Source organism: Pteronotus mesoamericanus, unplaced genomic scaffold (assembly GCF_021234165.1).
Source record: "Pteronotus mesoamericanus isolate MK-2021 breed Mesoamerican mustached bat unplaced genomic scaffold, CSHL_Meso_final contig_72, whole genome shotgun sequence".
Lineage (NCBI taxonomy): Eukaryota > Metazoa > Chordata > Mammalia > Chiroptera > Mormoopidae > Pteronotus > Pteronotus mesoamericanus.
In genome coordinates this window covers 2389718-2414581 of record NW_026555242.1, presented here as the reverse complement: position 1 = coordinate 2414581, position 24864 = coordinate 2389718, and the positions used below count along the sequence as shown (strand labels likewise).

The 24864-nt window shown below is 53.2% G+C and overlaps 1 protein-coding gene across 1 annotated transcript in view; it reads left to right on the top strand.

Annotated features, from left to right (window-relative positions):
- KATNIP (katanin interacting protein) overlaps positions 1 to 20599 on the top strand; it is a 181717-nt gene extending 161118 nt beyond the window's left edge. The window contains exons 20-29 of the mRNA XM_054582782.1: positions 4209 to 4386; positions 8704 to 8869; positions 11971 to 12128; positions 13607 to 13671; positions 14932 to 15042; positions 16762 to 16901; positions 18677 to 18778; positions 19323 to 19483; positions 19589 to 19677; positions 20308 to 20599. Coding sequence (XP_054438757.1) covers positions 4209 to 4386; positions 8704 to 8869; positions 11971 to 12128; positions 13607 to 13671; positions 14932 to 15042; positions 16762 to 16901; positions 18677 to 18778; positions 19323 to 19483; positions 19589 to 19677; positions 20308 to 20363 — 1226 coding nt within the window. The 3' untranslated portion in view covers positions 20364 to 20599. The remainder of the gene's footprint in view (positions 1 to 4208; positions 4387 to 8703; positions 8870 to 11970; positions 12129 to 13606; positions 13672 to 14931; positions 15043 to 16761; positions 16902 to 18676; positions 18779 to 19322; positions 19484 to 19588; positions 19678 to 20307) is intronic.
- The last annotated feature ends 4265 nt before the right edge of the window (positions 20600 to 24864 follow it).

Genomic DNA, 24864 nt, shown 5'->3' with positions numbered 1-24864 from the left:
TCTTTTTATTAAATAAGTTCCTTTAACATTTCATATAATAATGGTTTGGTGATGATGAACTCCTTCAGTTTTCTCTTCTTTGGGAAGCTCTTTATTTGCAGTTTGATTCTAAATGATAGCTTTTCTGGGTAGAGCAATCTAGGCTGTAGGTCCCTGCTTTTCATGACTTTGAATATTTCTTGCCAATCTCTTCTAGCCTGCAAAGTTTCTTTTGAGAAATCAGCTGACAGTCTTATGGGAACTCCCCTGTAGGTAATAAACTGCTTGTCTCCTGCTGCTTTTAAGATTCTCTCTTTATCTTTAACCTTTGGCATTTTAATGAAGATGTGTCTTACAGTGGGCCTCTTTGCTTCCATCTTGTTTGGGACTCTCTGTGCTTCCTGGACTTGCATGCCTATTTCCTTCGCCAAGTTAGGGAAGTTTTCTTTCATTATCTTTTAAAATAGATTTACAATTTCCTACTCTTTCTCTTCTCCTTCCAGCATCCCTGTGAGGCAAATGTTAGACCTCTTGAAGTTGTCCCAGAAGCTGCTTATATTTCTTAATTATTTTGGATTCCTTTTTCTTGTTGTTTTCATTGGTTGTTTTTTTGCTTCCTTATGTTCCAAATCAATTATTTGATTCTCAGCTTCATCCACTCTACTGTTGTTTCCCTGGAAATTGTTCTTTATTTCAATTAGTGTATCCCTCATTACTGACTGGATCTTTTTTATGCTGTTGAGGTCCTCACTAAGTTCCTTGAGCATCCTTATAAATAGTGTTTTGAACTCTGCATCTGATAAATTGCTTATCTCCACTTTGTTTAGTTTTTTTCCTGGAGTTTTGATCTGTTCTTTCATTTGAGCCATGTTTCTTTGTCCCCTCATTTTGGTAGCCTCCCTGTGTTTGTTTCTATGTATTAGGTAGAGCTGCTTTGACTCTGTGTCTTTGGTAGTGTGGCTTAATGTAGTGGATGCCCTAGAGGGTCCAGTGGCACAGCCTCCCTGTATCACCCAAGATGGGTACCTGAGGTGCACCCTTCGTGTGGGCTGAGGATACCCTCTTGTAGTTGAGCCTTGGTTGCTGTTGGCAGGTCAATGGGAAGGAGTTACCCAGGCCAGTTAGCTGCAAGGGCTGGCTGTGACCACTGACCACCAGCCTCCGCCCTCCATGGAGGATCGGCTGTGCGGGGGCAAGGTGGTGGTGCTCTGATGTGGTCTGTAGCTGTCCACTGGGTGCACTGGCCCGGGGGTTTCCTCGGTGGTACATGCCGAGGTCAACCCCTACCTGTGTTCTGCCCAGGGCCACCTCGCATAATTTATAAAGCAATTTGAGGTGGCTGCTACTTGTGCTGGACTTGGTGATTCCCAAGCAAAACCAAGCTGTGAATCTAGGCCAGCAGCTGCTAGTGCTGGGCCAGGGGCCACTTAGCAAGATGTACAGGGACTGGGGGCTCACTAAGGCCTGCTGCTCTCTGTTTGAGAGGATTTAGGAAGTTGTGAAGCATGAGCCAAGACTAGCCATTCATATGGAAAAAGTCATTGTTAACAGGTCGGGTGGGCCAGTAAGTTGGGTGGGATGGAGTCTCAGGGGATTGCCAGGGCAGGGTAAACAGTGTTAGCCAGGTTGATGGAGACTCAGATATGGCACCTGACTTCTAGCTCTGTGGCTCTGTTGGGGGAGGGTTCAGAAAGGGGACAATAGCCTCTGCCCCTCCTTTTTTTCTGGAAGAAAGCTGTCCCCCAGCCCTCACATTGATGCCAGACACTTCAGTTTTTCCCTGTATTCTTCTGGTGCCTTTGAAGCTGCTACCTTGGTGCTGGAGCTCAGCGGTAGTGAGTCTGAGTAAGTCCGTGTGTGGGTTCTTTGGAGGAACTGTTTGGAACTCCAGAAGTTTCTTCCACCAACTCAATCCCCACTGGTTTTTGCAGCCAGGAGTATGGGGATTTATCTTCCTGGCACGGGAACCCTGGGCTGGGGGGCCTGGTGGGGGTGTGGGACTCCTCACTCCTGAGATATCCCTCCTGAATTTTTATCCATCAGCCCTTTCAGCATCTCTGCCCCTCATACCAGTCTGGATGAATGTGATTTCTTTAATTCCATAGTTGTCAGACTTCCATTTAACTCTATTTCTTATGCTTCTGGGTGATGGTTGTTCTTATAGTTTAGTTGTAATTTTGATGTGGTTGTGCAAGGAGGTGAGCCATGTTTACCTATGCTGCCATCTTGACTGGAAGTCTCCTGGAGAAGACATATGAGCACAGACTCATGATGAGAAGTGTATCAGTTAGCTTTTGCTGAACAAACTAACCTACACTTTAGTGGCCTAATGCAGCCACCATTCATGATTGGCTTGTAATTCAGGGGTTTGGCTGGACAGCTCTCATCTGAGCTGGCTTGTTGGCATCTGCTGGGCCTGCTCATGGGCTGGTTAGCTGGCACGTGGGACGGCAGCTAACTGATCTAGGATGCTTTCCTATCTGGTAGTTGGGAGGCTGTTGGCCAGAGTGATGGGGTCCCTGGGCTCACCTGTCTCTTTCATGTGGCAGGCTTCAAGTGTGGCGAGAGAGGACAAGTCCCAGTGCACATTCCCTTGTAGCCTCTGCTTGCAGTATCTTTGTTTCTGTCCCATGTGGCCCACAAACAAACCTTGTGGCCCAGATTCAAGGAATGAAGAAATAGTTGTCACTTCTGCATGGGAGAGTGGCAGAGTCACCTTGCAAACAGATGGGGACTGGGTTGGAGGAATTTTTGGCCATTTTGCATGCTACCAGTGCAGTGAGAAGCTATCATGTTCCTAGTACCATGCTGGTCACACGTCTATTTTCTTCTGACCCCAAGATGCTCAGAGTTACCTTGGCACCGTGGCGAGTAGAAGGAGCTGAGGCTGAGTTACAGAACATGTTGGAAATGACAGGGGCATAGGAGAGGAAGCAGAGCCCCAGGGAGGTGGTGTGGCTTGGCCTCCCTTGGCCTCACAAGGATGTTTGGAGACCTCCCTGGGCCTCCACCTCCTCAGCTAAGCTGAGATGAGTGGGACCACGTGATAGCTAGGCTTTTCTTCTTCTAGTGCTACAGTGCTGGCACTCTGTGAAAGGTGCAAAGAGCATGAATATTGTGGACACAGCCACCCAAAAAGGAGCTAATATAGGCTTCAAGTTCCCCAAGGGTGGAAAGGTTCATTGGGCTTGGTCTTGCTCTAATATGAGACCATTAAGTAGGAAAAATTCTAGCCAGATATCTGACAGAGCCTGACCAAGGGGTTTGGCTCATTTGGTTTGAGCTTTCTGGGCAAGTGGAGGACTCACCTGGTCCATTTTTCCACTGGCCCACAGATGACTTCTAAGTGGTCTTTAATGGAACAGGGTGGGGCAAGGGCAAAAGGATGGAAATGTCACCTAAGGCCACTTCCTTTATTACAAATCCATGCAACTCCTCAATAGTAGTCCAATTTGCATAAAATATCCATTTCTAGTCTTGTGGCTTAATGATATAGTTGCCTTCATTTAGTTACTTGTTTAATCATTCTCTCTATACTGAACTCCCCCTATGTGCTAGGCACTGTGGCAGGCTTTGGGGAGTTAACCATCTGGCCTTGGTTGCTGTTGGCAGGTCAATGGGAGGGATTAACCAAATGACCACAGGATAACAGTGGTGACCAGGACGTGGGAGGGTAAGCTCTCAGTGACACAGCGAACTATGAATGAGGTTTGATGTGGTCAAAGAAGTTGGGCGGGCTTCCCTGGGGAAGTGAGCTGGGCTCTGAAGGATGAGCACAAAGTAAGCAGGCCATGTGTCAGGAGAGAAGAATGTAAGTGAATGACTGAATGACAGTCTTAGTGGAGCCAGGAACCCCTGGTACACGATGAGGTTAGAGAAATAGAGGCCAGACGGGCAAGGCCTGTTGGCCAAGCATCATGGGAAGCCACTTTAGGATGTTAAACGTCAAGTGGGTGACATGAGCCATAGGTAGAGAATGGGTCCAGGGCTGTGTTCAGGTTTAAACTCTGGTCCATTCATCCTGCTAACATTTCCTAAGGATCAGCAGTGTCCCAGGCCCAAGGGCCAGTGAGGAGAGGTGCACAGCCCAGCCTGAAGGCATTCATTCATGTCTGGGTTTTCAAGCTGGCTGAACGCAGATGCTAAAGATGACTCCTCTTCTCTTCTCCATCTTAGGACCCTCCTCTGGAACCTCAGGTGTTCATGGGCCACTTTTCTTCCTGTTGCAGGCCTTCAGCTGAATTTTACAGCCTCCTGGGGGGACCTGCACTACCTGGGACTCACAGGCCTGGAAGTGGTGGGCAAGGACGGCCAGGCACTGCCCATCAAGCTGCGCCAGATCTCCGCCTCCCCCAAAGACTTAAATGACCTCCCCGAGTACACGGATGACTCCCGGACCCTGGACAAGTAGGTCTCAGTAAGAAGCCTAACTCCCATGACAGCAGGGGCTCAGGGAACTGTTCTGCATCTTAGACTTTAGATTCAAACATCAAATAGCAGCCCCTGCTCCACCTTCTCCCAGCCACCCTACGAGATCTGTGTATCCTATTTTATAGTCAAGGAAAGCCAAGGCTCAGGAAGGGAGGCGACCCTCCCAGACCACACAGCTGGAAGTGGCAGGCAGGGTTTGAAGCCAGGTTTTCCTGCTTCCAGACAGAGTTGTGCTTCATGCCTTCACCATGCTTAGCTTTGGGCCTTGAGCACAGTGACTGCTCAGTAAGCTTTTGCAGGGATGGCTACGAGTTTAAACACGAGAGACCTCGTCTGTCAAGGACAGAAAGCTTTCTCCTCCACGAGACTGAAGGTGATCACTGAGGAAGTCTCCACACTTTCCTCTGCATGTGTCAGATTTCGTGAACCCAGGTTGGGTCAAGTCAATGAGAGGATAAGCCTGAAATATAGCATCAAGCAGCACCAAGCCCCCTCAGGACGGCCGTCCTGCCTGGCTCTGCCTGCACGTGTGAATAAGAGGAATCTAGGGGATTCAGAGGGATAAGAGTTCAACTCCTGGCTTTGCCCCTTGACAGCTAGTAAATTTCTTAATTTCTTCAGTAATAATAATAATAACTGAAATTATAGTTGCCGTTTATTTGAGCAATTGTTAAATGCCACATACTAGACTATGCTAAGCAGGTTACAGATATTCATCCATTTAATAACATGATTGATAGGCGCCCACGTAAACTGAGGTAGACAGAGGTTAAAAATGGGCCAAAGGTCACTCACACTTGCTGAGTAGCAGAGTCGTGATTAGAATGCATGTCATGGGGGAACAGTACCCATGCACTTCACCACTGAGTTATACTGTCTTCTGCCTTGATTTCCTTATCAGTAGAGTGGGGACAATAAGTGCCATGGCTGGAGGGTGGGAAGAGGATCACGACATCACAGCTGCACCCCTGCCTGGCCCAGAGCATGTGAGGGGTCAGTGGAACACCCATCCCTGCTCCTATAAGGTACCCCTTAACCGTGACCCTCATGTCCTGCTGTCATTGTCCACCCTGGGGACACTCTGTGCTCTGCATTTTAGCAAGTCACATGCCTGAGTATGTAGACTTGGAGCCCGTGGACCACTCTGCTTGTTCACCCACACCCACCCGTGTGCTGCCCCTCTGCCCAGATTATATTGCAGCAAATCCCTGGCCTAAAAGGATTTTCTCTCTAAATATTTCAGTATCTGTCTCTAAACAATGAGGACTTTAAGAAGAAAACATAATCTCAGCACTACTATTATACCTAAAAAAATTAACAATCATTTCTTAAATTACTAGATATCCAACATGTTCCTGTTTTCCTGAGAATGTTTTTTAATAGTATGTTTCTTGATTTGATACCCAAATAAGGTCCATACATTGTGATTGGTTGATATGTCTTCTTTCATTTTTTTTTCCTAATAAATTATCTTTTGAAGAAAGTATTCCCCCCCCCCCCCCATAGAGTCTGGATTTTACTGGTTTCATCTCTATGGTATTGTTTAACCTTCTCCTTGGGCCCCTGTATTTCTTATAAATTGTTCCCTAAATCTTGAGGCCTGATCAGATTGAGGTTTGATTGTTGGGGCAAAACGTGACCATCGGGGCACAGATGTTATTGTTTATTTCTTTCAGGGGTTGCCAGGCTTTTTGTGATGTTGGTGACCAGAGCTCAATGGTTAAATCAATTAATTTATTAGGGGTTGCAAACTGGCAATATAGTATCTTATTGTTGTTTTCTTCATCAATAAAGAGAATTTTCCTTCAGTTATTTGGTTACTCGGAGATACAACTTAAATAGGAAAGGCCATCTAAATGCTTGATTTCTTCCCCAGGGCACTGTGGCTGGAACATCATCCCATAAGCTGAAAGTTTGCAGGTTTGGTTCCTGGCCAGGGCATATGCCTAGGTTGTGGGTTCCATCCCCAGTTGGAGTGGGTGTGAGAGGCAACGAGTTGCTGTTTCTCTCTCACATTTATGTTTCTCTCCTTCTGTTTCTTCCTCCCTTCCCTACTCTCTAAAGTCAAAAAGCATGTGTTTGGGTGAGAATAATAAATAAATAAAAATAAATAGAAAGGAGTCAGCTGAACTACATAACCCTAAAAAAGACCCAACTCCTTTATTAAATAAATAAATAAACAAACAAACAAATAAATAAATAAAACAAGCTTGATTTCTGCCCTTTATTTTTCAGTTTTCAAAATAACAAATTGGTCCTCCAGCATCCTTTAAAATGTTTGGTTATTTTTGACTATCAAATGGATTTAAGTATACTGTGTTTGAGGGATTTCAGTCTATCATACTTTTTATCTTGTTGATGCTTGAATTGATGCTCTTAGACACTGAGAACTCCTGAAAGACTGTCTCTGACAGTTTCCCTGCTCTATGACATGACAAGATATTCCAGGCTTATTTTACATCTTTTTAAAAAATTCTTTTATTATGTAAGTTTCAAGTGTACTCATCTTATGTATTTCTTGTCCCAGACATGGGCTCAGCCATTTTGCCACAAAGCTGTGGTTGCTTCTAGTGGGAAATGGTATTTAGAGACCATAATCTAGCCACTAGGGATGCTAATTGCTATTGGGTTGGTCACTGTTTCAAAGCATTTTCGTGGACCAAGCTAAGAGGTATCATTTGGATATTCTTGAGGGTGTCTATAGGAACCTCCCTTCACCCATCAGCTATAAACACTTCAACAATTCTCTCTCCTCTCAGCACTGGAAAACAGTTTTGCTATGGAGGCAGCCACAGTTCTGGGAAAGAGAGGTAATTGCTTTCGGAAGGAAATAGATGGTTCTCTAGTCGTAGTCCTCAGTCAGCTTAATTCTACAAACACCCGAGTGTTAAATTGCTGAATTTCCTCAGTTTTAAGATGCCAGAAATTGTAAGACACATCATCCATCAATTTAATGACAGCCTTTTAGAGAAAATAAAAAGAAACATTACCTCCTTGGATGAACAGTTAGATTATAAGATTTATTCCAAATCTAAAAATTTAAAATGTAAAAGAAAAAAATAAAGTTATTTTAAAATACAGGAAACATGGCAGCAGCCTGAGTCTCTCCCAGTGCAGCAGCTTCAAGTCACCAGGAAAACAGGAGAGAGGAAGGAGGGCATTGTCCAAGAGGCAAGAGTAAGACCCCTGTCCCCAGGCCTCTCAGAGGCAATGCCAGACCCATGGGCTAGAACTACCGCATAAGGGTTGGAGTCCGGGCTGAGGTGTGCTGGGCAGCCCAGGGAAGTCAGCAGCAGTAGTTTGGGGGACATGCATGGGCAGAGTTGAGGAGGATGAGGCAGGGTATCCTGAGCAGAAGAACCAGAAACTGGCCAGGATGGAAGTGCAACATGAGCAAGATGCCCAGTTCAGAACAGGGGCTGAGAAGCACACGAGGGTGCTGGGGCTCCCTGCTCATGTGGGACCCTCCCTGAGGTACTGGGCTGTGTGCTTCCAGCTCCCCAGGCCACCTGCCCCCCAACCCCGCCTTGTACCTGTCCCATGCCAGGAGCTGCCAAGGTCACTCTGGTGCTTTAGAATCTCTCTCCCAGCACAACAAAGAAGGGATAGAATTCCTTCAAGTTGTACCAATAGAGTCAATATAGCATTTTACAGAAAGTCTGAAAAATAGAGAAAATATCCACCTTCCCCCCTCCCCCCGCCCCCTGCCCAACACACTATAATTTGTACTTTTGCATAGTCTCTCCTGGTCTTTGCCTTCATTTTACAGTGTTAAGATGAGGGCATCTGCCTTTCCCTGTTACTACATCATCCTCATGGTGGTCATTTTAACAACTGTCCAGGCTGACTTAACCTTTTCCCTATTTTGAGGCCTCTTATGATACCCTTTTTTTCCTGATATAAATAATAAGACCATAATGAAATAATAAGACCAGTTTCCTGTCTTTCCAACATGTTGACTGGATTTTCCGTAAGGGAACATTTTTAGAAATGGGCTGACTGGGTTAAAGGGTCCTGAAAAATGACACACCTCCTCCCTTTAAAAATAAACGTGCTTCACCGCCCCTTAAACAGCATAGGCTGTTATTTTTCTTCCTGTTTTATTTTGTCTCATTTCACAGATGAGAGGTGGCCCTTCACTGTTGCTTTAATTAGTCTCACCTCCCTTAATTCACCCCCATCCCGCCAGGCTCCTGCTGGGCAGGGGCCGCAGTGAGAGATGAGTAGGTGCAGTGCTCTGTCCCTGCGGACTGGGCCACCGCCACCTCACCGCTCCTTCCCCGCTGTGTGCAGGTTAATCGATGGAGCCAACATCACGATGGAGGATGAGCACATGTGGCTGATCCCCTTCTCGCCGGGGCTGGACCACGTGGTCACGATCCGCTTCGATAGAGCCGAAAGCATCGCAGGCCTGCGCTTCTGGAACTACAATAAATCTCCCGAGGACACCTATCGAGGGGTAAGGGGGGCCACAGTGGCCGTGCTCAGCCCACTGTCAAGGAAACGGGGCCTTGATGAATGGCTGGTGTGGCTGCCAGAGAGAAGCATAAATCCTCCAGAACTTTCCAAATGGCGATGGGGTTTACAGCCAAGGAGAGAGAGCGCTGCTGTTTCCTTCTTCTGCAAACAGCAAATGCAGGCTGAAGAGCCAGGCAGATTGGGAAACTGCAGCACCTTGTCTCTTCTGGGGGTTCTGGGGTCTTCAGGCCCAGACCTCAGCTCATGGTTGCTGTCCTGTTGTCCACTGAGTGCTTTGGGGCCAGGCCCTGGGCTAAGAGCTTCTCAGGAATTCATCATTTTATTGGACCAGTGTCCAGCCTCTGGGAGGCAGATATTATTACCCTCATCTTTCAGGGTATCAAAAGTGAGGTTCAGAAAGGTCTGGTCATTCATCAGGACCACAGAGCTAGAGCCCTAGATCATGTTTGCTGGGCTTGGAGCTCTGAGTCTCACACTGTGTTCTTCCTCTGCTGGGTCTGAAAAAGCAGGGGTTTCTGTTGGAATGTGGAAAAAAGCAGCAGAAGTGCCTCTCTTCATGGGCTTTTCTGACCCGTGTGACTATGAACCATGAAACATTGATCTCCTTCCACTAACCAGAAGTGACGATGATAAGGTCACCTAAAATATAGCAATGTAGTTAGGGCGCTGAAGTCAACAAGGCTGAGTCTGAATCTGTGCTCTGATCCTTACCAGCTGTGTGACCTTTGGAAAGTGGCCTGCTTTCCCTGGCCCTCAGTTTCCTGTCTATAAAATGACCAGGAGGATGATACCTGCCTCCGGAGGGTAGCCATCACCTTTGGCCGCACGAAAGTTGACCAATCCAGGAATTGGCCTCAGGGCCTGTGAGCCCAGGTCTGGGCACGTCACCACATAGTGTGCACCACAGTTCTTCTGCAGGACCCGCGGGGCCTCAAGTACTGTGGTGGTTTGCACAGTGGGTGGCAGCCCCCAGCCCACCAGGCGCTGTCCCTCCAGAGCAGCTACAAACCCTCCCCAGGCCGCTGTGTCTGTGTGAGTAGGCTCTCAGGTTCAGTACATTAAAAAGTCAATATATTGGTGTCGAAAAATAGCCTTATGCTTCAACTCATGTCTCTGGGTCTCTAGAGTGATTCTCTTGAGTGGATCAGTCTTTCCAGTTGACCTTTTGTGACCTGGATTCATGTCCTGGACATTGGGCCCCGAGCCTCTGCTTCCCAGTCTGGTCCTCACCGTCATCGGGGCCAGTGCCAAGCGGCCCCCAAGGGATGATGGAGATGGTCCCAATGGGAGAGGGCACGTCCTGGAGCACAGTGGTGGGAGCTCTGCCCCAAGACAATGAATCAGATGGCTACCCCCTAAGGCCCTACTGGGCACCCTGGGTGTGGGCCCTTGGCATGTGGTTAGAGCCAGGCCTTGGACTCCTGGAGAAGGGACTTCAAATCCCTCCAATGTCCTTGGGCAAATCGCTTAGCCTCTCTGAACTTTGGTTACCTATTAGATAGAGGTGATTAAAAAAAAGACCCGCCCCCCCCCACTCCCCCTTGCCCCAAGGGAATGAACAGTGGTCTGGGAAAGTCAGGGACAGTTCCTGGAGGAGATAGTGGCCCCAGGAGAGGGACAGGGGTGTCCTGGGCCTCTGCTCTGCTCTGTCGCCAGCTTCCCTTTCAGGTGGCTCTCTCCGCAGGACAAACCTGGCAGCTCTAGGCTTATGCAAGCTCCTAGACCAGCAGAAGAGAGAACTCCCCAGCAAAACCCAGGAGCCATGCTGCTCATTCTGGCCAGGTTCCATTAGGCTGAGCCTGTCATGTGACCGGTGGGGTAGAGTTCTCACTTTGGCCAGGTCCAGCCCTTGGTTCAGGGTAGGAATTAGGTTCGAAGAAAGCAGAGTGGAGGTACAATGACAGTATTTGGGCCCCTGTCTCCAGCCATGCCTGAAGCCAGTGACCCTATACTTTTCAGGCTTCTGTGCCCTGTGACTAACTGACTGACATGATAGGGGACTCCCTTAATGCAGAAGGAGCAAAGGGCTCCAGGAGCACAGGAATCACCCTCGAAACCCAGGGCCAGGCCCTTCCTCTCCGCACGGAGGAGCCCTCTGCATCGCCCAGAGGTGAAATTCCACCTGCCTGGTCAGCAGCGGGGCCCGTATTGCTAAGCATGAAGGTGGGGTAAGGTGCCAAGGAGACTTGATTCCAAAATGTGTGATTGGAGAGAGGGTGCTGGCTTATCACCCCCCACCCTCACTGAGAGGGGAGCCACCCTCACCCCCTGCCATTAAGGCTTTGAGATTTACTGCTGGATCCTGGCCATCTGGCTGGCGAAATCTGGCCTAGAACAGGGGACCTGTCAGCTCAGATCTAATCAATTCGGCAAACTCTTAGTAAGCATGTATTGCAGGCCAGGCCCTGGGGCAGATGCAGAGATGGTCCAGCTGGGGTCTCTGCCACCAAAGGAGACCCACAAACCACCCAGGACGCTGCGAGGAAGCATGGGCCCGGAAGGACGAGCTAAGAGCTCTGAGAGGGAGGAATGGCAGCGCAGGGGCTGGTGACGGCATGTGAGCCAGGGTTTAAGGGAGGGGCAGCGCAGTGCCTATTTTGTGCCAGGCGCTGTCTGTTCTGGACACTTTACGTACGGTAACTCATTTTTGAGCCCATTTAACAGCAGATGAGGACACTGAGGCATGGGAAGTTTAAGTAACTTGCACAACTACTAAAATGGATGTCAGCGCACCTGAGTCCATGCCCTTGACCGCCGTGTTGCACCGCCTCGGGCCACTGTGACCGAGTGGACTGCAGAATGTCTGTGCGCATCCACTGTGGCAGGGGCCTCACCTGCCTTGTCTCCCGCTGTCTGCCCAGCACCCAGTGCAGCGCCTGGCACAGAGTAGGGGTGACATTGGAAAGTGGACCTGGGTAGGCGGTTCTGGTCAGGGAGAAAGGCCATACCGAGCTATCGTTCAGGCTGTGGACGCTCTGTGTCCTACGTTGCAGCTGCCGGCAGCACCAGCCATGTTGGCACACACTGTCGTCCTCCATGCCGGCTTCTTTCCTCTGCCATGTTTTTTCTTTTGTTTGCTAGGCCAAAATCGTCCACGTCTCCCTGGACGGCCTGTGTGTCTCCCCTCCAGAGGGCTTTCTCATCCGGAAGGGGCCAGGCAACTGCCACTTTGATTTTGCTCAAGAAATCCTCTTTGTGGACTACCTACAAGCTCGACTCCTGCCCCAGCCGACCCAGAGGTGAGGGAACAGCACCGCAGGCATCCCTCCCTGTCTGCAGCGCTGGCTCTGTGCCTGCTCTAAAAGTGTCCACCCAAAGTGTTTTGAAACCGTGATCAAAGGCATCGCTTTTCAACTTAGCTGTTTCTAAAGCTCAGCCAGGCCTGTCTGGGAGCCTGTGGAATGTGCCCACCTTGTCTAGGTGTTTGGGGTGCTCACAGCCTGGAGTGCTTGAGATTTTAAATACTTCCTTATGCTTCCTGCTGGGAAAAGAGGATCCTGGCTGCCTGATTCCAGAAATGCCCCCCGGCTGGTTCAGGGGAGGGCCTTCCTTCTCCTGACTCTGTGTCCCTGATTCAGAAAGATGCAAAGAGAGAAATAGGGCCTAACATTTTATGGATTCACTGGCGTTTCTTGGCCCCACTCTCAGCTGCATTAAGTTTATAACAATTTGTAAATGTCACATTAAGGTCACTCATTTAAACCCCGATGTCCAAACGCCAGGGGCAAAGTTCTCGAAACAAAATGAGTTTTCCTTCCACTGTAGCTGGGATCACTTCTTGGGCTGGTCACAGGGAGCAGTCACTTAATTATAACATTGCCCTTGAAATGGAAGGAAACCAGGCGAGGCCTGGAGGGCGCTGGCTGCAGACCTGGGAGGGAAGCCCTGTGGGCAGGAATATGGGAAAAGAGGGAGCTCTCCCTCCAAAGCACCTGCTCCGTGCTAGACTCTTCATATTCATTCAAGTAGAGATTATGATGCCCTCTTTACAGATGTGGGAACTGAGGCCCCAGCTGGTGAAGCCACTTGCTCAGGATCAGGAAGCCAAAGCCTCAGGGTGCTCCCCACCTCCCAGCCTCCTCCTTCCGCCCTCCCCTCACCCCACCCCACACTCCAGCCCCTCGGGCTGCTTTCTGGCCAAATGACAACCTCCTCCCCAGCCCCCTTCCCCTTAACGGCCTTTGTTCTTGTTGCTCCTGTTCTTGGAAGGCTTGGCTCTGACTCTTCCCATAGCCTCGTCCTCCTCAGCTCAGACATCGCCTTCTCGCCCACGTCCAGCACGCCGCCCACCCTGTGTCTCGCTCAGCTCTCAGTGCAACACGGACTTTCGTTGTTCATAAAGGGGCAGTAGAGGGAGGGAGGTAGAGAGCTCTGGAACTGGACAACCTTGAATCACATCCCAGTTCTGCCTCCTACTAGCTGTGTGACCTTGAGCAAGTGATTTCACTTGTCTGTGCTCTGCTTTCCTCCTTCATGACCTGGGGATATAAGAGTGCCAACTACTCGGGTAGTTTTGAGGCATAGAAGGGTCCATACCCGTCAGGCCCTGGGCCCGAGTTGGCTGTGACTGAGCCTCCCCAATAGTGGAGCTCCGTGCAAGCTGGAGCTTCTGTCGTCTTCCCCGCACTGCCACCCTGCCGTCTGTCTTCAGTCTATCATCTGAGGAGTAACTGGCCATTTGAGCAGTTGTGTTCTGCTTTCTTTTGTGTGTTTTTAGGCTCCACACAAAAAGCCTGGAGCGGGCGAGCATGGACTACGAGGCACCGCTGATGCCCTGTGGCTGTATCCTTCTTCCACCCCTTCTGCACACCCTTGGCCCTGGGGCCCAGGGAAAGGGCAAGGCCCTTGTAGCCCCCTCGCAGGCCTGAGGTGGGGTCTGCGCCTCTGCTGCTGGCCAGGGTTTCAGGCAGGCCTCAGCCAAGGCAGCTGGGTCACCACGCAGGGAAACTTAGGAGAGGATGGGAAGGCTCCCGGGTCCTCCAGCACACTGGGTGCTGTTGGGACGGGGCGGCACTGGGGTTCCCGATCCTTGCGCCTAATGGGCAGAGCTTACAGGAGGCAGCACTGAAGACTCCAGCTGGAAGGGGCTGGAGCAGCTGGAACTGGCCCCAAGGACTAGACTGGGGGCTGTCCTTGGGACCAGGCAGGGAGGAGCTGAAGATTGAACAATAGCTCAAATTTACTAGACCTCTACTTGGGTTGCCTATCTAAATTCACTGTACTGGCCGCATGTGGTGGGTCCTGCTGGCATTCCCATTTCACAACTGGGAAGGCTGAAACAAAGGGAGGCTAGGTAACCTGCCCACGGCCACAGAGCTGGGGAGGGGCAGGGCCGGGCTAGCGAACACAGGCAGCCTGGCTCTCTCACTAGCCTCTTCCAGAAGAAACACCTCTGGCTGTGATATCACCTGGGAGCTGCCCTGCCGCCTCTCGGGTGTCCTGCCCTGCCTGCTCCTGGGGATGCTGGGAGCGAGGTGGGGACGTGCTGAGGAAGGGCTTGATGCCTGGTTGTGCAATGGTGGGTCACCCTGCCACGACCCCTCCCTCTGGATGCTACCAAAGCTCGTGCCCCCTGCTCCCCACAATAGCCACATACTTAAAATGGATGGAGGAGGGAACAGGTTTTCTGTTCTTGTTATTTTACAACCAGGGAAACTGAAGCATGAGATGGTTTGAGTCCCGGTCAATTTATTCAGCACCATATAATGAGTTTGTGACAGAAATGTGTCCCCATCCTCTCAGCTCCCTGGAGAGCACTGTCCCCTCCTGTCCTCCTGTCTCCTGGGACCTGGAAAAAGGTTTTGAATTCTTAACACACACACACACACACACACACACACACACAGAGTTTAAATTAAACAAAATCTGATGCCACATATATTTTGATAGGATTTCGTCTCAGTAAGGAAAAAAAAAATCTTTTCTTTTTTTTGCTTTTGTTCATCTATATAAACCCCAAAATTATATCTTATGTTATCTTTGTCATTGGTTTCCTTTGTCCTCAGGAAATGAAGCCTGTTTTTCCTTAATAACATGTCCCAGTCATTTTTCAGTTTCAGCTCCTGACCAGCTGGGGCGACCCCTATTACATCGGCCTTACAGGCCTGGAGTTGTATGACGAGCTGGGGGAAAAAATCCCTCTGTCAGAAAACAGTATCCTTTCCAGGCAGAAGGGGCTCTGCCCAGCCCGCAGGAAGCATGAGGGTCAGGGGAAGGAGCAGAAGTCTTGAATGTAGAGGGAAATGTCCCTATGGGAACCAGACCTGGGATTAAAAATGCCAGTGGACTCTGCCTACAGTCAGATGCTGACCCTTGGGGTTGGGCAGGGCAGCTCCCCACCACGCCTAACAAGGCCCTGGAACAGGAGATCCACAAAACAAGGAGCCCTGTGGTCTGGGGAGCTGGGAGAGGCTACCAACCGCAGCCTGCCTTGGAGAACCACAGGCGCTTTGGAATTCTAAGGGCTCTGATAAGGTCTGTAGGGAGCGGCCTGTTATGGTGTGTTCGACTCAGTGTGTCCTGGATTTATTGACTGTGGAACCCTTTGTTCGTGGCCAGGACTTGTCACATGGTACCTCATTTGCTCTCACAATAATCTTGTGAAGTGAGTGCTTCTATTATCACCATTTTACAGATGAGGAATTGAGACACAGAGAGGTTGAGTAACTTGCCCAAGGTCACACAGTCAGTGAGTGGTAGACGGCAGAGACCATGCTCTTGACACTGGGCTGCCATGCCTCACTTTGATGTAGCTTGCCTAACCCCTCTGCGCTCTTTTTTTTTTTTTTAAAGATTGTATTTACTTATTTTAGAGAGGGGGAAGGGAGGGAGAAATAGAGGGAGAGAAACATCAATGTGTGAGAGAAACATTGATTAGTTGCCCCTTGCACGCCCCCAACCTGGGACCTGGCCCGCAACCCAGGCATGTGCCCTGAGTGGGACTCAAACAGGCAACCTTTCGGTTCACAGGCTGGCCCTCAACCCACTGAGCAACACCAGCCAGGGCGACCCCTCTGGGCTCTCGATCTGTGATCCTGATACACCATGTGGGAGCTGTCAGAGCAGGTCAAACTCCAAAGCCTGCCAACTGGAACCCAGTTTCCTGCTTTCCCTTGGTGACACTTTCCTCCTCACCTAGAGGAAATGATTCTTGGTGGTTTTGATCATTTTCTGTGATTCCTTGGCTGTATAAGGCTCCGTGGTTTGACCAAGAGAGCTCACATCCAGGGTCCTTTGAGATCTTCCCATCGGTTCTGGGACATAGGGATTTTTATACCCATTTCATGGACGAGGAGCCAGGCCCAGAGACGTCATGTGACTTGCCCAAGATCTCAGGTCAGAGTGACAGAGCCGGTGCTGGAGTTGGGTTCTCCAGCCCCACGTTAATGCCCGTCAGTGGGGTGACTGCACCAGGCCAGGCCCCTCCAGTCCTTTCAGTCTTGGCAAAGGCAGAACCCAGCCATGACCCTGTCCCCTTAAAAAGGAAACCCTTCGCAGAGTTTGCTCTCCACTCACCAAAGCAGCAGCAACATACTTTGTTCCTAGCTCCAGGAGTTCCATGAAACGCTTCTTCATCATCTCTGTGTGGTTGCCTCTCCTTTCCTTGGAACCGGCCACCCATCCTCACACTCAGCCTCAGTCCACACTCTCATTTCCCCGAGAACATGTCTAATTTGCCTCTCCCTTCTCAGGCCGCCCATAACAGCAGACAGCTGCGCTGCCAGCCAGCCCCGCCCGCCCACTGGCCCCACGGCCCTGCGGCCCCTGAGCCCCGCCCACCGTTGGTGTGATGGAGGCTGGCGGCCCTGAGGGTGGTGCGCGGTGCCTGCCGAGCACACTGCTTTGAGTTATGACAGCTTAGCGCCTTCTCAGACATCGCTGCCTTTCCTGACAGCGTGAACTCCCTGGAGGGCGTATGCGGAGATGTCCGGACCCCCGACAAGCTCATCGACCAAGTGAATGACACCAGTGACGGCAGGCACATGTGGCTGGCTCCCATCCTGCCTGGACTGGTGGGTTTCCAGAGGCTCTCAGCCCTGGGGTGGACTGGGAGACTTTCTGTCCCCGGACTTAGTGACAAAACTTCCTGGCCAAGTTAATCTGGAACAAGTCAAAATACACGGAACCATCAGGATGGCTGAAGTGTTTGCTAACACGCTAAGTGGGGGATCAGCTTTTCTGGGCCAGCAGTTCTTTATCTTTGCTGTGGGGGAAGGCAGGTTACTAAAAGAGACACTAGGAGATAAAGGGCCACAGGGGACTCTGCGGCCAGGAGCCCCGTGCAACAGGCCTGGGGGCTTGGACATCCACTGGTCCCTGCGGGCGTCATTCACTGGTTCTCTTGTCTGCCTCTGCTCCTCCCTGTCGCCCACTTCATCCTCCCCCTCCCAGCTTCATCCACTCCATATTCACTCTTTCTGCTGCTTCCTTACATTACTGGGTGCTTCATGCCCTCCCTCTGGCACCAAATCTGCCTGGTCATCTCTTCTGACCAACTGATTCTGTTTCACTAGTCTCAGACTCTGCAACTGGTCCTCCTCCTGTTTTTTCTCCAACACCTGATGGAGAGCCTAGGGGTGGGCCTTCACCTGCCTGGACCTGGTTGATGGTGGTAGGGAGAGAGGAGAGCAGCTGGGAGACAGGACAGGTGGGTCTAGCACCTTGCCAGCCTCTCAGCCACAGGGCCAGGTGCCTGGGTAGTGATTGGGAGCAGCGTCTGGGGCATCCGTGTGACCATCGAAGCATCCCCTGTTCCATTCCATGGAATTGGGCAGGAGGATAAGGGGGGACATTTTCCTCTCAGAACACTCACGGGAAGGGGCAGCATCAGCAGTTCTGTGAGGGAGGTTTCCCAAAGGCCCTCCCCCCTGTTGCCCCCCTGCCCACGGCCCACCAGCTTCCCTCGAGTGGAGGCCAGTGCCTTAGCCCCAGCCCCACCATTGCGAAGGGGAGTGTGTACATCTATCAGCTCCTACAGCTGGGGCCACAAAGCTGTGGCCCCCAAGCCAGTGCCGCCTGCTGCTGCCTTGAGCGTGGCCGGCGGCACTCGTCTTTCACTGGGGTCCTCCAAGGATGGCCACCGGCTGAGAACCAGGGCAAAACTGGGCCAGACCGCCAGCAGCCTGCGGCCAGCAGCACCTGCTCATTGCTTTATTCCATCTTGCAAGGAGCCCCTAACGTGAGAACCTTGGTTGGGGAAGGACGATGATAGGCTGTTGGGTCCCACTTTACTAGCTGATCCTGCCCTTGATCTGGACCTCCCCATCCACACTGTCCCGGCAGATATTCAGAGATGAGCACCAAAAATTACCCAGCATTGACTTCAGGGCCTGTCTGCTGTGCTTTCCATTTGTGATTTGGAGAAAGGACGAACAGGGGTCAAAGCTGTGTTGACTGCCGGCGGCGGTGCTCCTTGACTCAGGAGCTCCTTGGCCCACATTGCCCCAGACTGTGTTTCTGGGGGAAGGGGAAGGGTACACCCAGTTCTCTGTGGGTATTTAAATAGGGGCCACGCCAGGCCCAAGAAAGCAGGCCCTCCAAGGGCCAGCTCAGCGGTTTGTTGCAAATGCAGCCACACGTGACCTGACTCAAGATGGGCTTTGAGGAGATGAAAGGTGGCGGGAACCCCCTGTACCGTGGCCCTGAGCAGCTCAGGCTGGACCACACGGGCAGGTGCTGCCGCCTCGGGCCCCTGCCGGGCTCGTCCCCACCCACTCCCGGCGTGCCACCACCCAGCCCGGAGCCTCTGTTTGCAAACGTGCCTGTTTTAATTAGTTCTCTCTGACAGGTGAACCGGGTTTATGTGATATTCGATCTGCCTACCACCGTGTCAATGATCAAACTGTGGAATTACGCAAAAACGCCCCAACGAGGGGTGAAGGAGTTTGGCGTAAGTACTTATTAGCTGGGTTTTTTGAGATAATTATGCTCGATGGTAATTAGGCCACTCGTTGCAGTTTGATTGACTTCTCTCGGTTGCAGCCTTAGATGCAAATGCCTGGTCATCCATGCAGGGAAATTTGCCATCCAACCAGGAATTCAACAGCCTCCTCTGAGTGATTTGAATCATCACCCTGAAAAAACAGAAAGTGGCTTTTCTTTCACTTTTTCTTCTTAAAACATACTGATTTAGGGAGTTCTTTGTGTCAGGGGGTGACTCTGGGCTGGGGAGAGTAGGACCCCCCAGGGCTTCCCAGCTCTGTCTCATGGGCTAAAGGTATTGCAGCTCCTTGAGCCTCAGCTTCCTCACCTGCAATGTGGGGCTAAGGACACGCGCCCTCCCGACGGCCGTGAGGATCTGAAGTTGTCACGCAGGCTGGGCGCGCAGTGGGTGAGGCCCGGTGCAGCGCCGCACTTTGCCCAAGGTCACATGTGGGAAGGAAGAGAGGGGCCCGGTGGCCGTACTGCAAAGCCCCTCCTCTGTGTCCGTTCAGCTCCTGGTGGACGACTTGCTCGTGTATAACGGGATCCTGGCCATGGTGGGCCACCTGGTTGGGGGCATCCTGCCCACGTGCGAGCCCACAGTGCCCTACCACACCATCCTCTTCACCGAGGACATGGACATCACCCACCAGGAGAAGCACACCACCGGCAGGTGCGCCCAAGCCCACTCCTGACCTCCCCGCCGGCCCCAAGGAGGACAGCGGCAGGGGCCCCGGGCCTGGAGCCTGATCAGACCTCGTCTTCTCCTTCTCCGCAGCGATCAGGTGGAGGACCAGGACGTCCAGATGACGAATGAAAACCAAGTCATTACCAACTCGAGAAGGAAGCAGAGTGCCGTTGACCCAGGTCAGCTTCCATTCGCAGCTCGGGGTGCCTCTCGGGAGCCTGGGCCGAATAGAGAAGGAGCTGGCAGCAGCACACACCCTCTCCTGCCCCGCCTGCCCCCAGAGCCCTCTTCTTCACCCAGGAGCCTGGCCGGGGGCTGCAGAGGGGCTGACGGAGGCCGAGCCTGGAGTGTCTTGCCGCTCTTCCTCTGCAGGCCCCTCAGGACACAGCCCTGCTCCCTTGGCAGTCAGGCCTTTTGGGCACAGAAGGGAGATGCCGTCAAGGGCAGTAGCGCATTATTGAAGGGGTTGCTGTGGGCCACACCAAACCAGTAGAGATGCACAGGGTGAGGGCTTCTCGGAGGAGGTGGTATTTAAGCCGCATCCTAAAGATGCACGGAGTTGGCCAGGCGGAGGGAACAGCATGGGCAGAGGCCTAGAGGGTAGTGTGGCAGAGCCCGCTCCAGGCGGGGGGCGGGTCAGTGTGCAGGAGCGCCGGGCTCGGAGGCTGCTGGGAGCTGCAGGTCGGGGCCAGGTCCCCAAGGGCCTTGGTTGGAAACCTAGGCAGTCTAGACCTCAGCCTGGGGGTGTGGAGCAGCCCTCCAGCGTTGAGGCTGGGTAATGCTCATCCCTCTGTGCTCTCCATTGACAGCCTTACGCCCCAAAACGTGCATAAGTGAGGAGACAGCAAGACGATGGCGGTGCTGACGGGTGAAGGAGGGAGAGCTGGTCCTCCCAGCCAGCTTGGGGCTCCATCGCTGGCCCCACTCAGCACCCATGTCCCCCCTCAGTCCTCAGTGTCTGCCAGCCCAGACCCTAGGGGCTGAAGAGAGCTGTGGAGCGGAGCCTTCTGGGGAGAGGGGACTCAAAGGGTGGACAGCCATGGAGAAGACAGGAGGGAGGAGGCAGGGATGCTGCTGCGCGGGCCTGTGGCCCTTGACTCTGCCCTGCGGGAGCTCTGGGACACCTGGCTTGGTGTTTCTCCCATTAGATCCAGCCAAACCGGGCTGGCACCCACTCAGCCCTGTCCCGGGTTCTCTGAGTCCGGTCTGACTTGGGCTGAGACAGACAGATGGGCGGGGAGGCCTCCCCTCCAGCCCAGAGCGTTGGGGAGCAGGGCATGGGGACCAGGCCTCAAACACCAACACTCGAGAGGTGTGCGCGGAGGTTCCACCTTCAGGCTGAGGTGCCAACAACTCCCTCTCCCTCCTACACATCCCTGCCTCATTTGGAGGCTAGCAGGGCTACCCGAGAGGGTGGGACTTTTCCCTGGACCCCCAAATATCTAGCCAGAACTGCTACATCCCCTCACTCATCCTGGGCCCCACCCAGGACTGGTGGAAAAGGACAGGTCCCCTCGGAGGAGCTGGTTCTGCAGGGGTCACTGTCCTTTTATGAAGGCTGAGAAGGGAATGGCCAAAGGCCTGGGGCCTGCCGAGGAAGGGAAGGGTGCTGCACCCACTTGTCTAGAGCCGAGCCCACCCCGGCATGCCGGCCACTCGTCCCTGTGCTGCCAGGCCCAGGCAGGACCGGCAGGAGGGCAGCTACAGACCCCAGAGGGCCAGTGGGGCCCACCTAGAGGTCCTCTGGCCGAAAGGCAGGGGAGGCTGGGGACCAGCACCACAGCCCCGCTCTCGACCCCCAGGGGCTACGCCTTCTCCGCCTGAACTGTGGGCGGAGACGGCCCGCGTTGCACTCCCGGTGCGGCCCTGGAGTCGGGGAGCGGGCTCCGCATTCTGACCTGTCCCTTTCTGTCCGCATCGTGCCCTTGGAGTCAGGCAGTGAGGGTCTCGCTGCCCAGGCCCCCCGCTCTTCTCCCTCTTCCAGCAGCTTCCCAGCAAGCTGGAAATGTGCCTTGCACCCCCAGCTGAGTGAAGCCCAGAACACATCTATTTCCATCTATGTAACAAGCTCGGATCAGGGACCTAATTGGTTTCCCAGTGGTGGGTAATTTCTCGTTCCCAATATTAATCCGTTGTTTTCCTGGCGCCCAGCCCAGCCGTGTTACTGTACTCCAAGTACGTTCCTATGCAACCGAGAGCCCAGCAGATACTTTATGAGCTTTGCAGCTTCCGCGGGCAGCTATGCAAATGCACTTCTCATCTGGAGCGTGGGGTCGATGCGAAGATAAGGAATTGTTTCTCCCCAAGAAGATCCATCATTTCTGTAGCCTCCAAGCCCCCGGCTTCTCTGCTCGCCTCCCAGAGGTGGCGCCTGCAGGGCCTCGGCTCCCAGGAGAGCTGACGCCTTGGGGAGTCGGGGGCTGATCAAACCAGCTCTTAGTGACCAAAACCAGAGCCGTGGCTTTAAAGGGAGCCCAGCTGTCCCTCCCCCCACCCCCCGCTGGGCACGGGCACAGGTCAGATTTGTCGAGAACATTGCACAAACACCACGCACACTTGCTCCTGGAACCTCAGCTGATGTTTATAATAATTGTGTGTACCATGCAATTTTGAAGGAAAGAAAGGCTGTACAGGCATTAACTCTAAAATAAATTTCTATTTTTTTCTCTTGCAAAATCAATAAAAGATATTGTGAAGGATGTACTTTGGTACACTGGATTGGGGGTCAAAGACAGCCCATGCTGCCTCCTGCAACTGAGTCAGAGTCCACTGAAGGCCGGCCAAGTGACGTGGCAGATGTCCCCTCTCTGAGCTTCATTTTCCCCGCCCGTGAGTGAGCCTGGCACTGTGTGAAAAGCAGAGGATCTAAGCCCATATGGGGATAGTGATTGCTCTGTGCCTGGCACTAACTCATTTAACCCACGTAACAACCCTAAGGGGTAGGCACTGTAACGATCCTCCTTTAATAGATAGGGAAACTGAAGCACAAAGAGGTTGAGTAACTTACCCAAGACTCACAGCTGCGGGAGCTCATAGTCAATGCACAAATCCCGAGATAACCGCAGGAAAGCTGAGGTGGCAGTGAAATCCCTGGGCCTTTGGCTCTGGGAGTTCCCCTCAGCGTGTGTGGGTGCTGGAGGCCCACCCCAGGTGCCTGCCCGATCCTTGGCCTCCCACTTCGGTTCCGACTGCCCTGCTCCCCTCCGGCAGCCCTGGGCACCTGGATAAAGCAGCCGTGAGTGGAAAGGAGGTTCAGTTGAAAGGGGTGGGAGCGTCTGGACTGCAGCTGGGGGGCCAGCAGGTGCCTTGGCGGTGGGGAAGAGGGCCCTTTGGAAACCCACCCTCTACCGGGGTGAGGCGCGAGTCCTTCTGTCCGCCCCCTGCCCCCATGGAGGGAAGACGGCAGGGCCCCTGGCGGCCCTCACCTGCGCCCTGCCGCTCCCTCCCAGGAAGACGGAGGGCCCTGCTATGCCAGGGCACACTGGTGCTGGAGAGGCCAGCCCCGGAGGCCCTCGAAGGTGGGAGGCTGCACGAGGCACCCCCACCTTCTCAGCCACGATGAGCCTCCCGGCCAGCAGCCAGCACCCTTGGCCTGGGTCCCTTTGTTCAGGGAACAGAGCTGACCTGGGAGGGCCTTGCTCCTGGAGCAGCACAGTGCCAATGGCTCAGCAACGCCAGGTCTTTAACATTTTTAAGAGAAGCCAGAAATTCAGGTGTTCTATTTATTTTTAATGTGAAATCTAACTTAAATGTGGGCTCAACTTAGCCAAGCAAACAAACACCAAGTGCCCCAGATAAAACCGGTTGCAAGTCCTGTGTAGCCCACCTTCCCCCCAGCCTGCACCCTGCCTCAGAGCGAGCACCAGCCCCCTCCCTCCCCGGCCCCCTTGAAGGCTGCAGTCCCCAGCCCGCAGCTCCGCAAGTGCCCCAGGGCTGGCTCCTCCACCCTCCTGTCTCTCCAGGGAGGTAAAGGGAGGGAGGAGATCATTCTTGGACCCTTGCCCTGCCCCTCAGCCCTCCATGGGCAGAAAGGCCAGGGTCGGTCGGGTGGCCTCTGCATGTTAGAGGCCCCCCCCTCAGCCCTGGTGGGAGAACAGAGGCTTCTCCCTTCAAATCCTACATTCCCCCATCACCCTATAAGCACAGGGTGTAAATTAGCCCAAAGCTGCAGCTGCCAGGGGCCCCTAGGCACCAGCAAGCCCTGGCGTGGATTACCGGGAATGAATCTTTGCCACGGCGGACAAGAAGCTTAAGGACGAACAGGCTTGGGTTCCCAGAGGAATCTCTCCTCAGGCCTCTGTCCCCTTGGGGACCTGCTTTCTCTGTCCAGCAGTGGGAAGAACCTGCTTCCATCTGTCTGTCTGACTCCAGATAGCACCACGAGCTCAGAGGACCCAGGGCCTGCCAAGGCCGTTTCTGCAGCCAGACAGGTGGCCGCTGCCCCACGCCCAGGCACGTTTGCCCAGGTGTCCTGGGTCCTTTCTCAGGCCTCACCTTCCACCCCACCTGGGGCCAGGACGGTCCCTTTCTGAGGCTCCAGGCCCCACCCAGCCTCTCGGTGAGCTGCAGGTCACAATCTGGTGGCTCAGCCTACTCAGCGGGGGCTGGCTCTGCTGGTCTGGGAAGTTTCCTGCTTTTCTGGAAAAACTGGAAGATCTGGCAGCTCTAGTCCCACCTTACTGGAGGGGCCCTGAACCCAGGTCGCTGCAGGACCTCCCAGCCCCCGCTGCCTCCCACTGGCCTGCTTCCCTCACGTGCTGTGCGTGCCTTCACAGCCCTTGGCTTCCCTACTCAGCAGGGTGCCGGCAGTGCCTGCTTTCTGGAGGTGCTCCTGGGAGGGGAGGTGCGGTCCATATGCTGCACAATTACACCCAGTTTATCGGTGTGCGCACTCAGGCTTTCAGAGTAAGTGTCTTGGGAGCTGAGAGGGGACTCCAGGCCTGCCCAGCTCCAGGTGGGGGCTCCTCACCAGAGCAACATGGCCCTACGCTCCTTGGCTTCTGGGACGTCTGCCCAGCCTCAGCAGCTTGGTCTGGGAAGGGCCCTGGCCTTTGGGCAGGGGCTGCTCTCCCCTCCCCTGCCACCCTCGACCCGGCCCCGGCCCCGGCCCCGTTGCTTCAGTCCTTCCCCTGCCGCCTTTCCCTAACCCAGCCTGCCTGCGCCCTGCTCACCGCCCCCTACCCCCGCCGACCCTCACCCAGGAAGTTCCCGGGAGGGCCAGGAGGCCTGAGGAAGGGCACATGAGGCACAGACTTGCCACCCTGGCCTCATGCCACAGAACGTCTCTCGTGCAAAGGCCTTCCTTCCCTCTCGCGTCCCGGGACCCCTCCTTCCCCCAGGTCCTGACCAGTCCTGGTGGCTGCCAG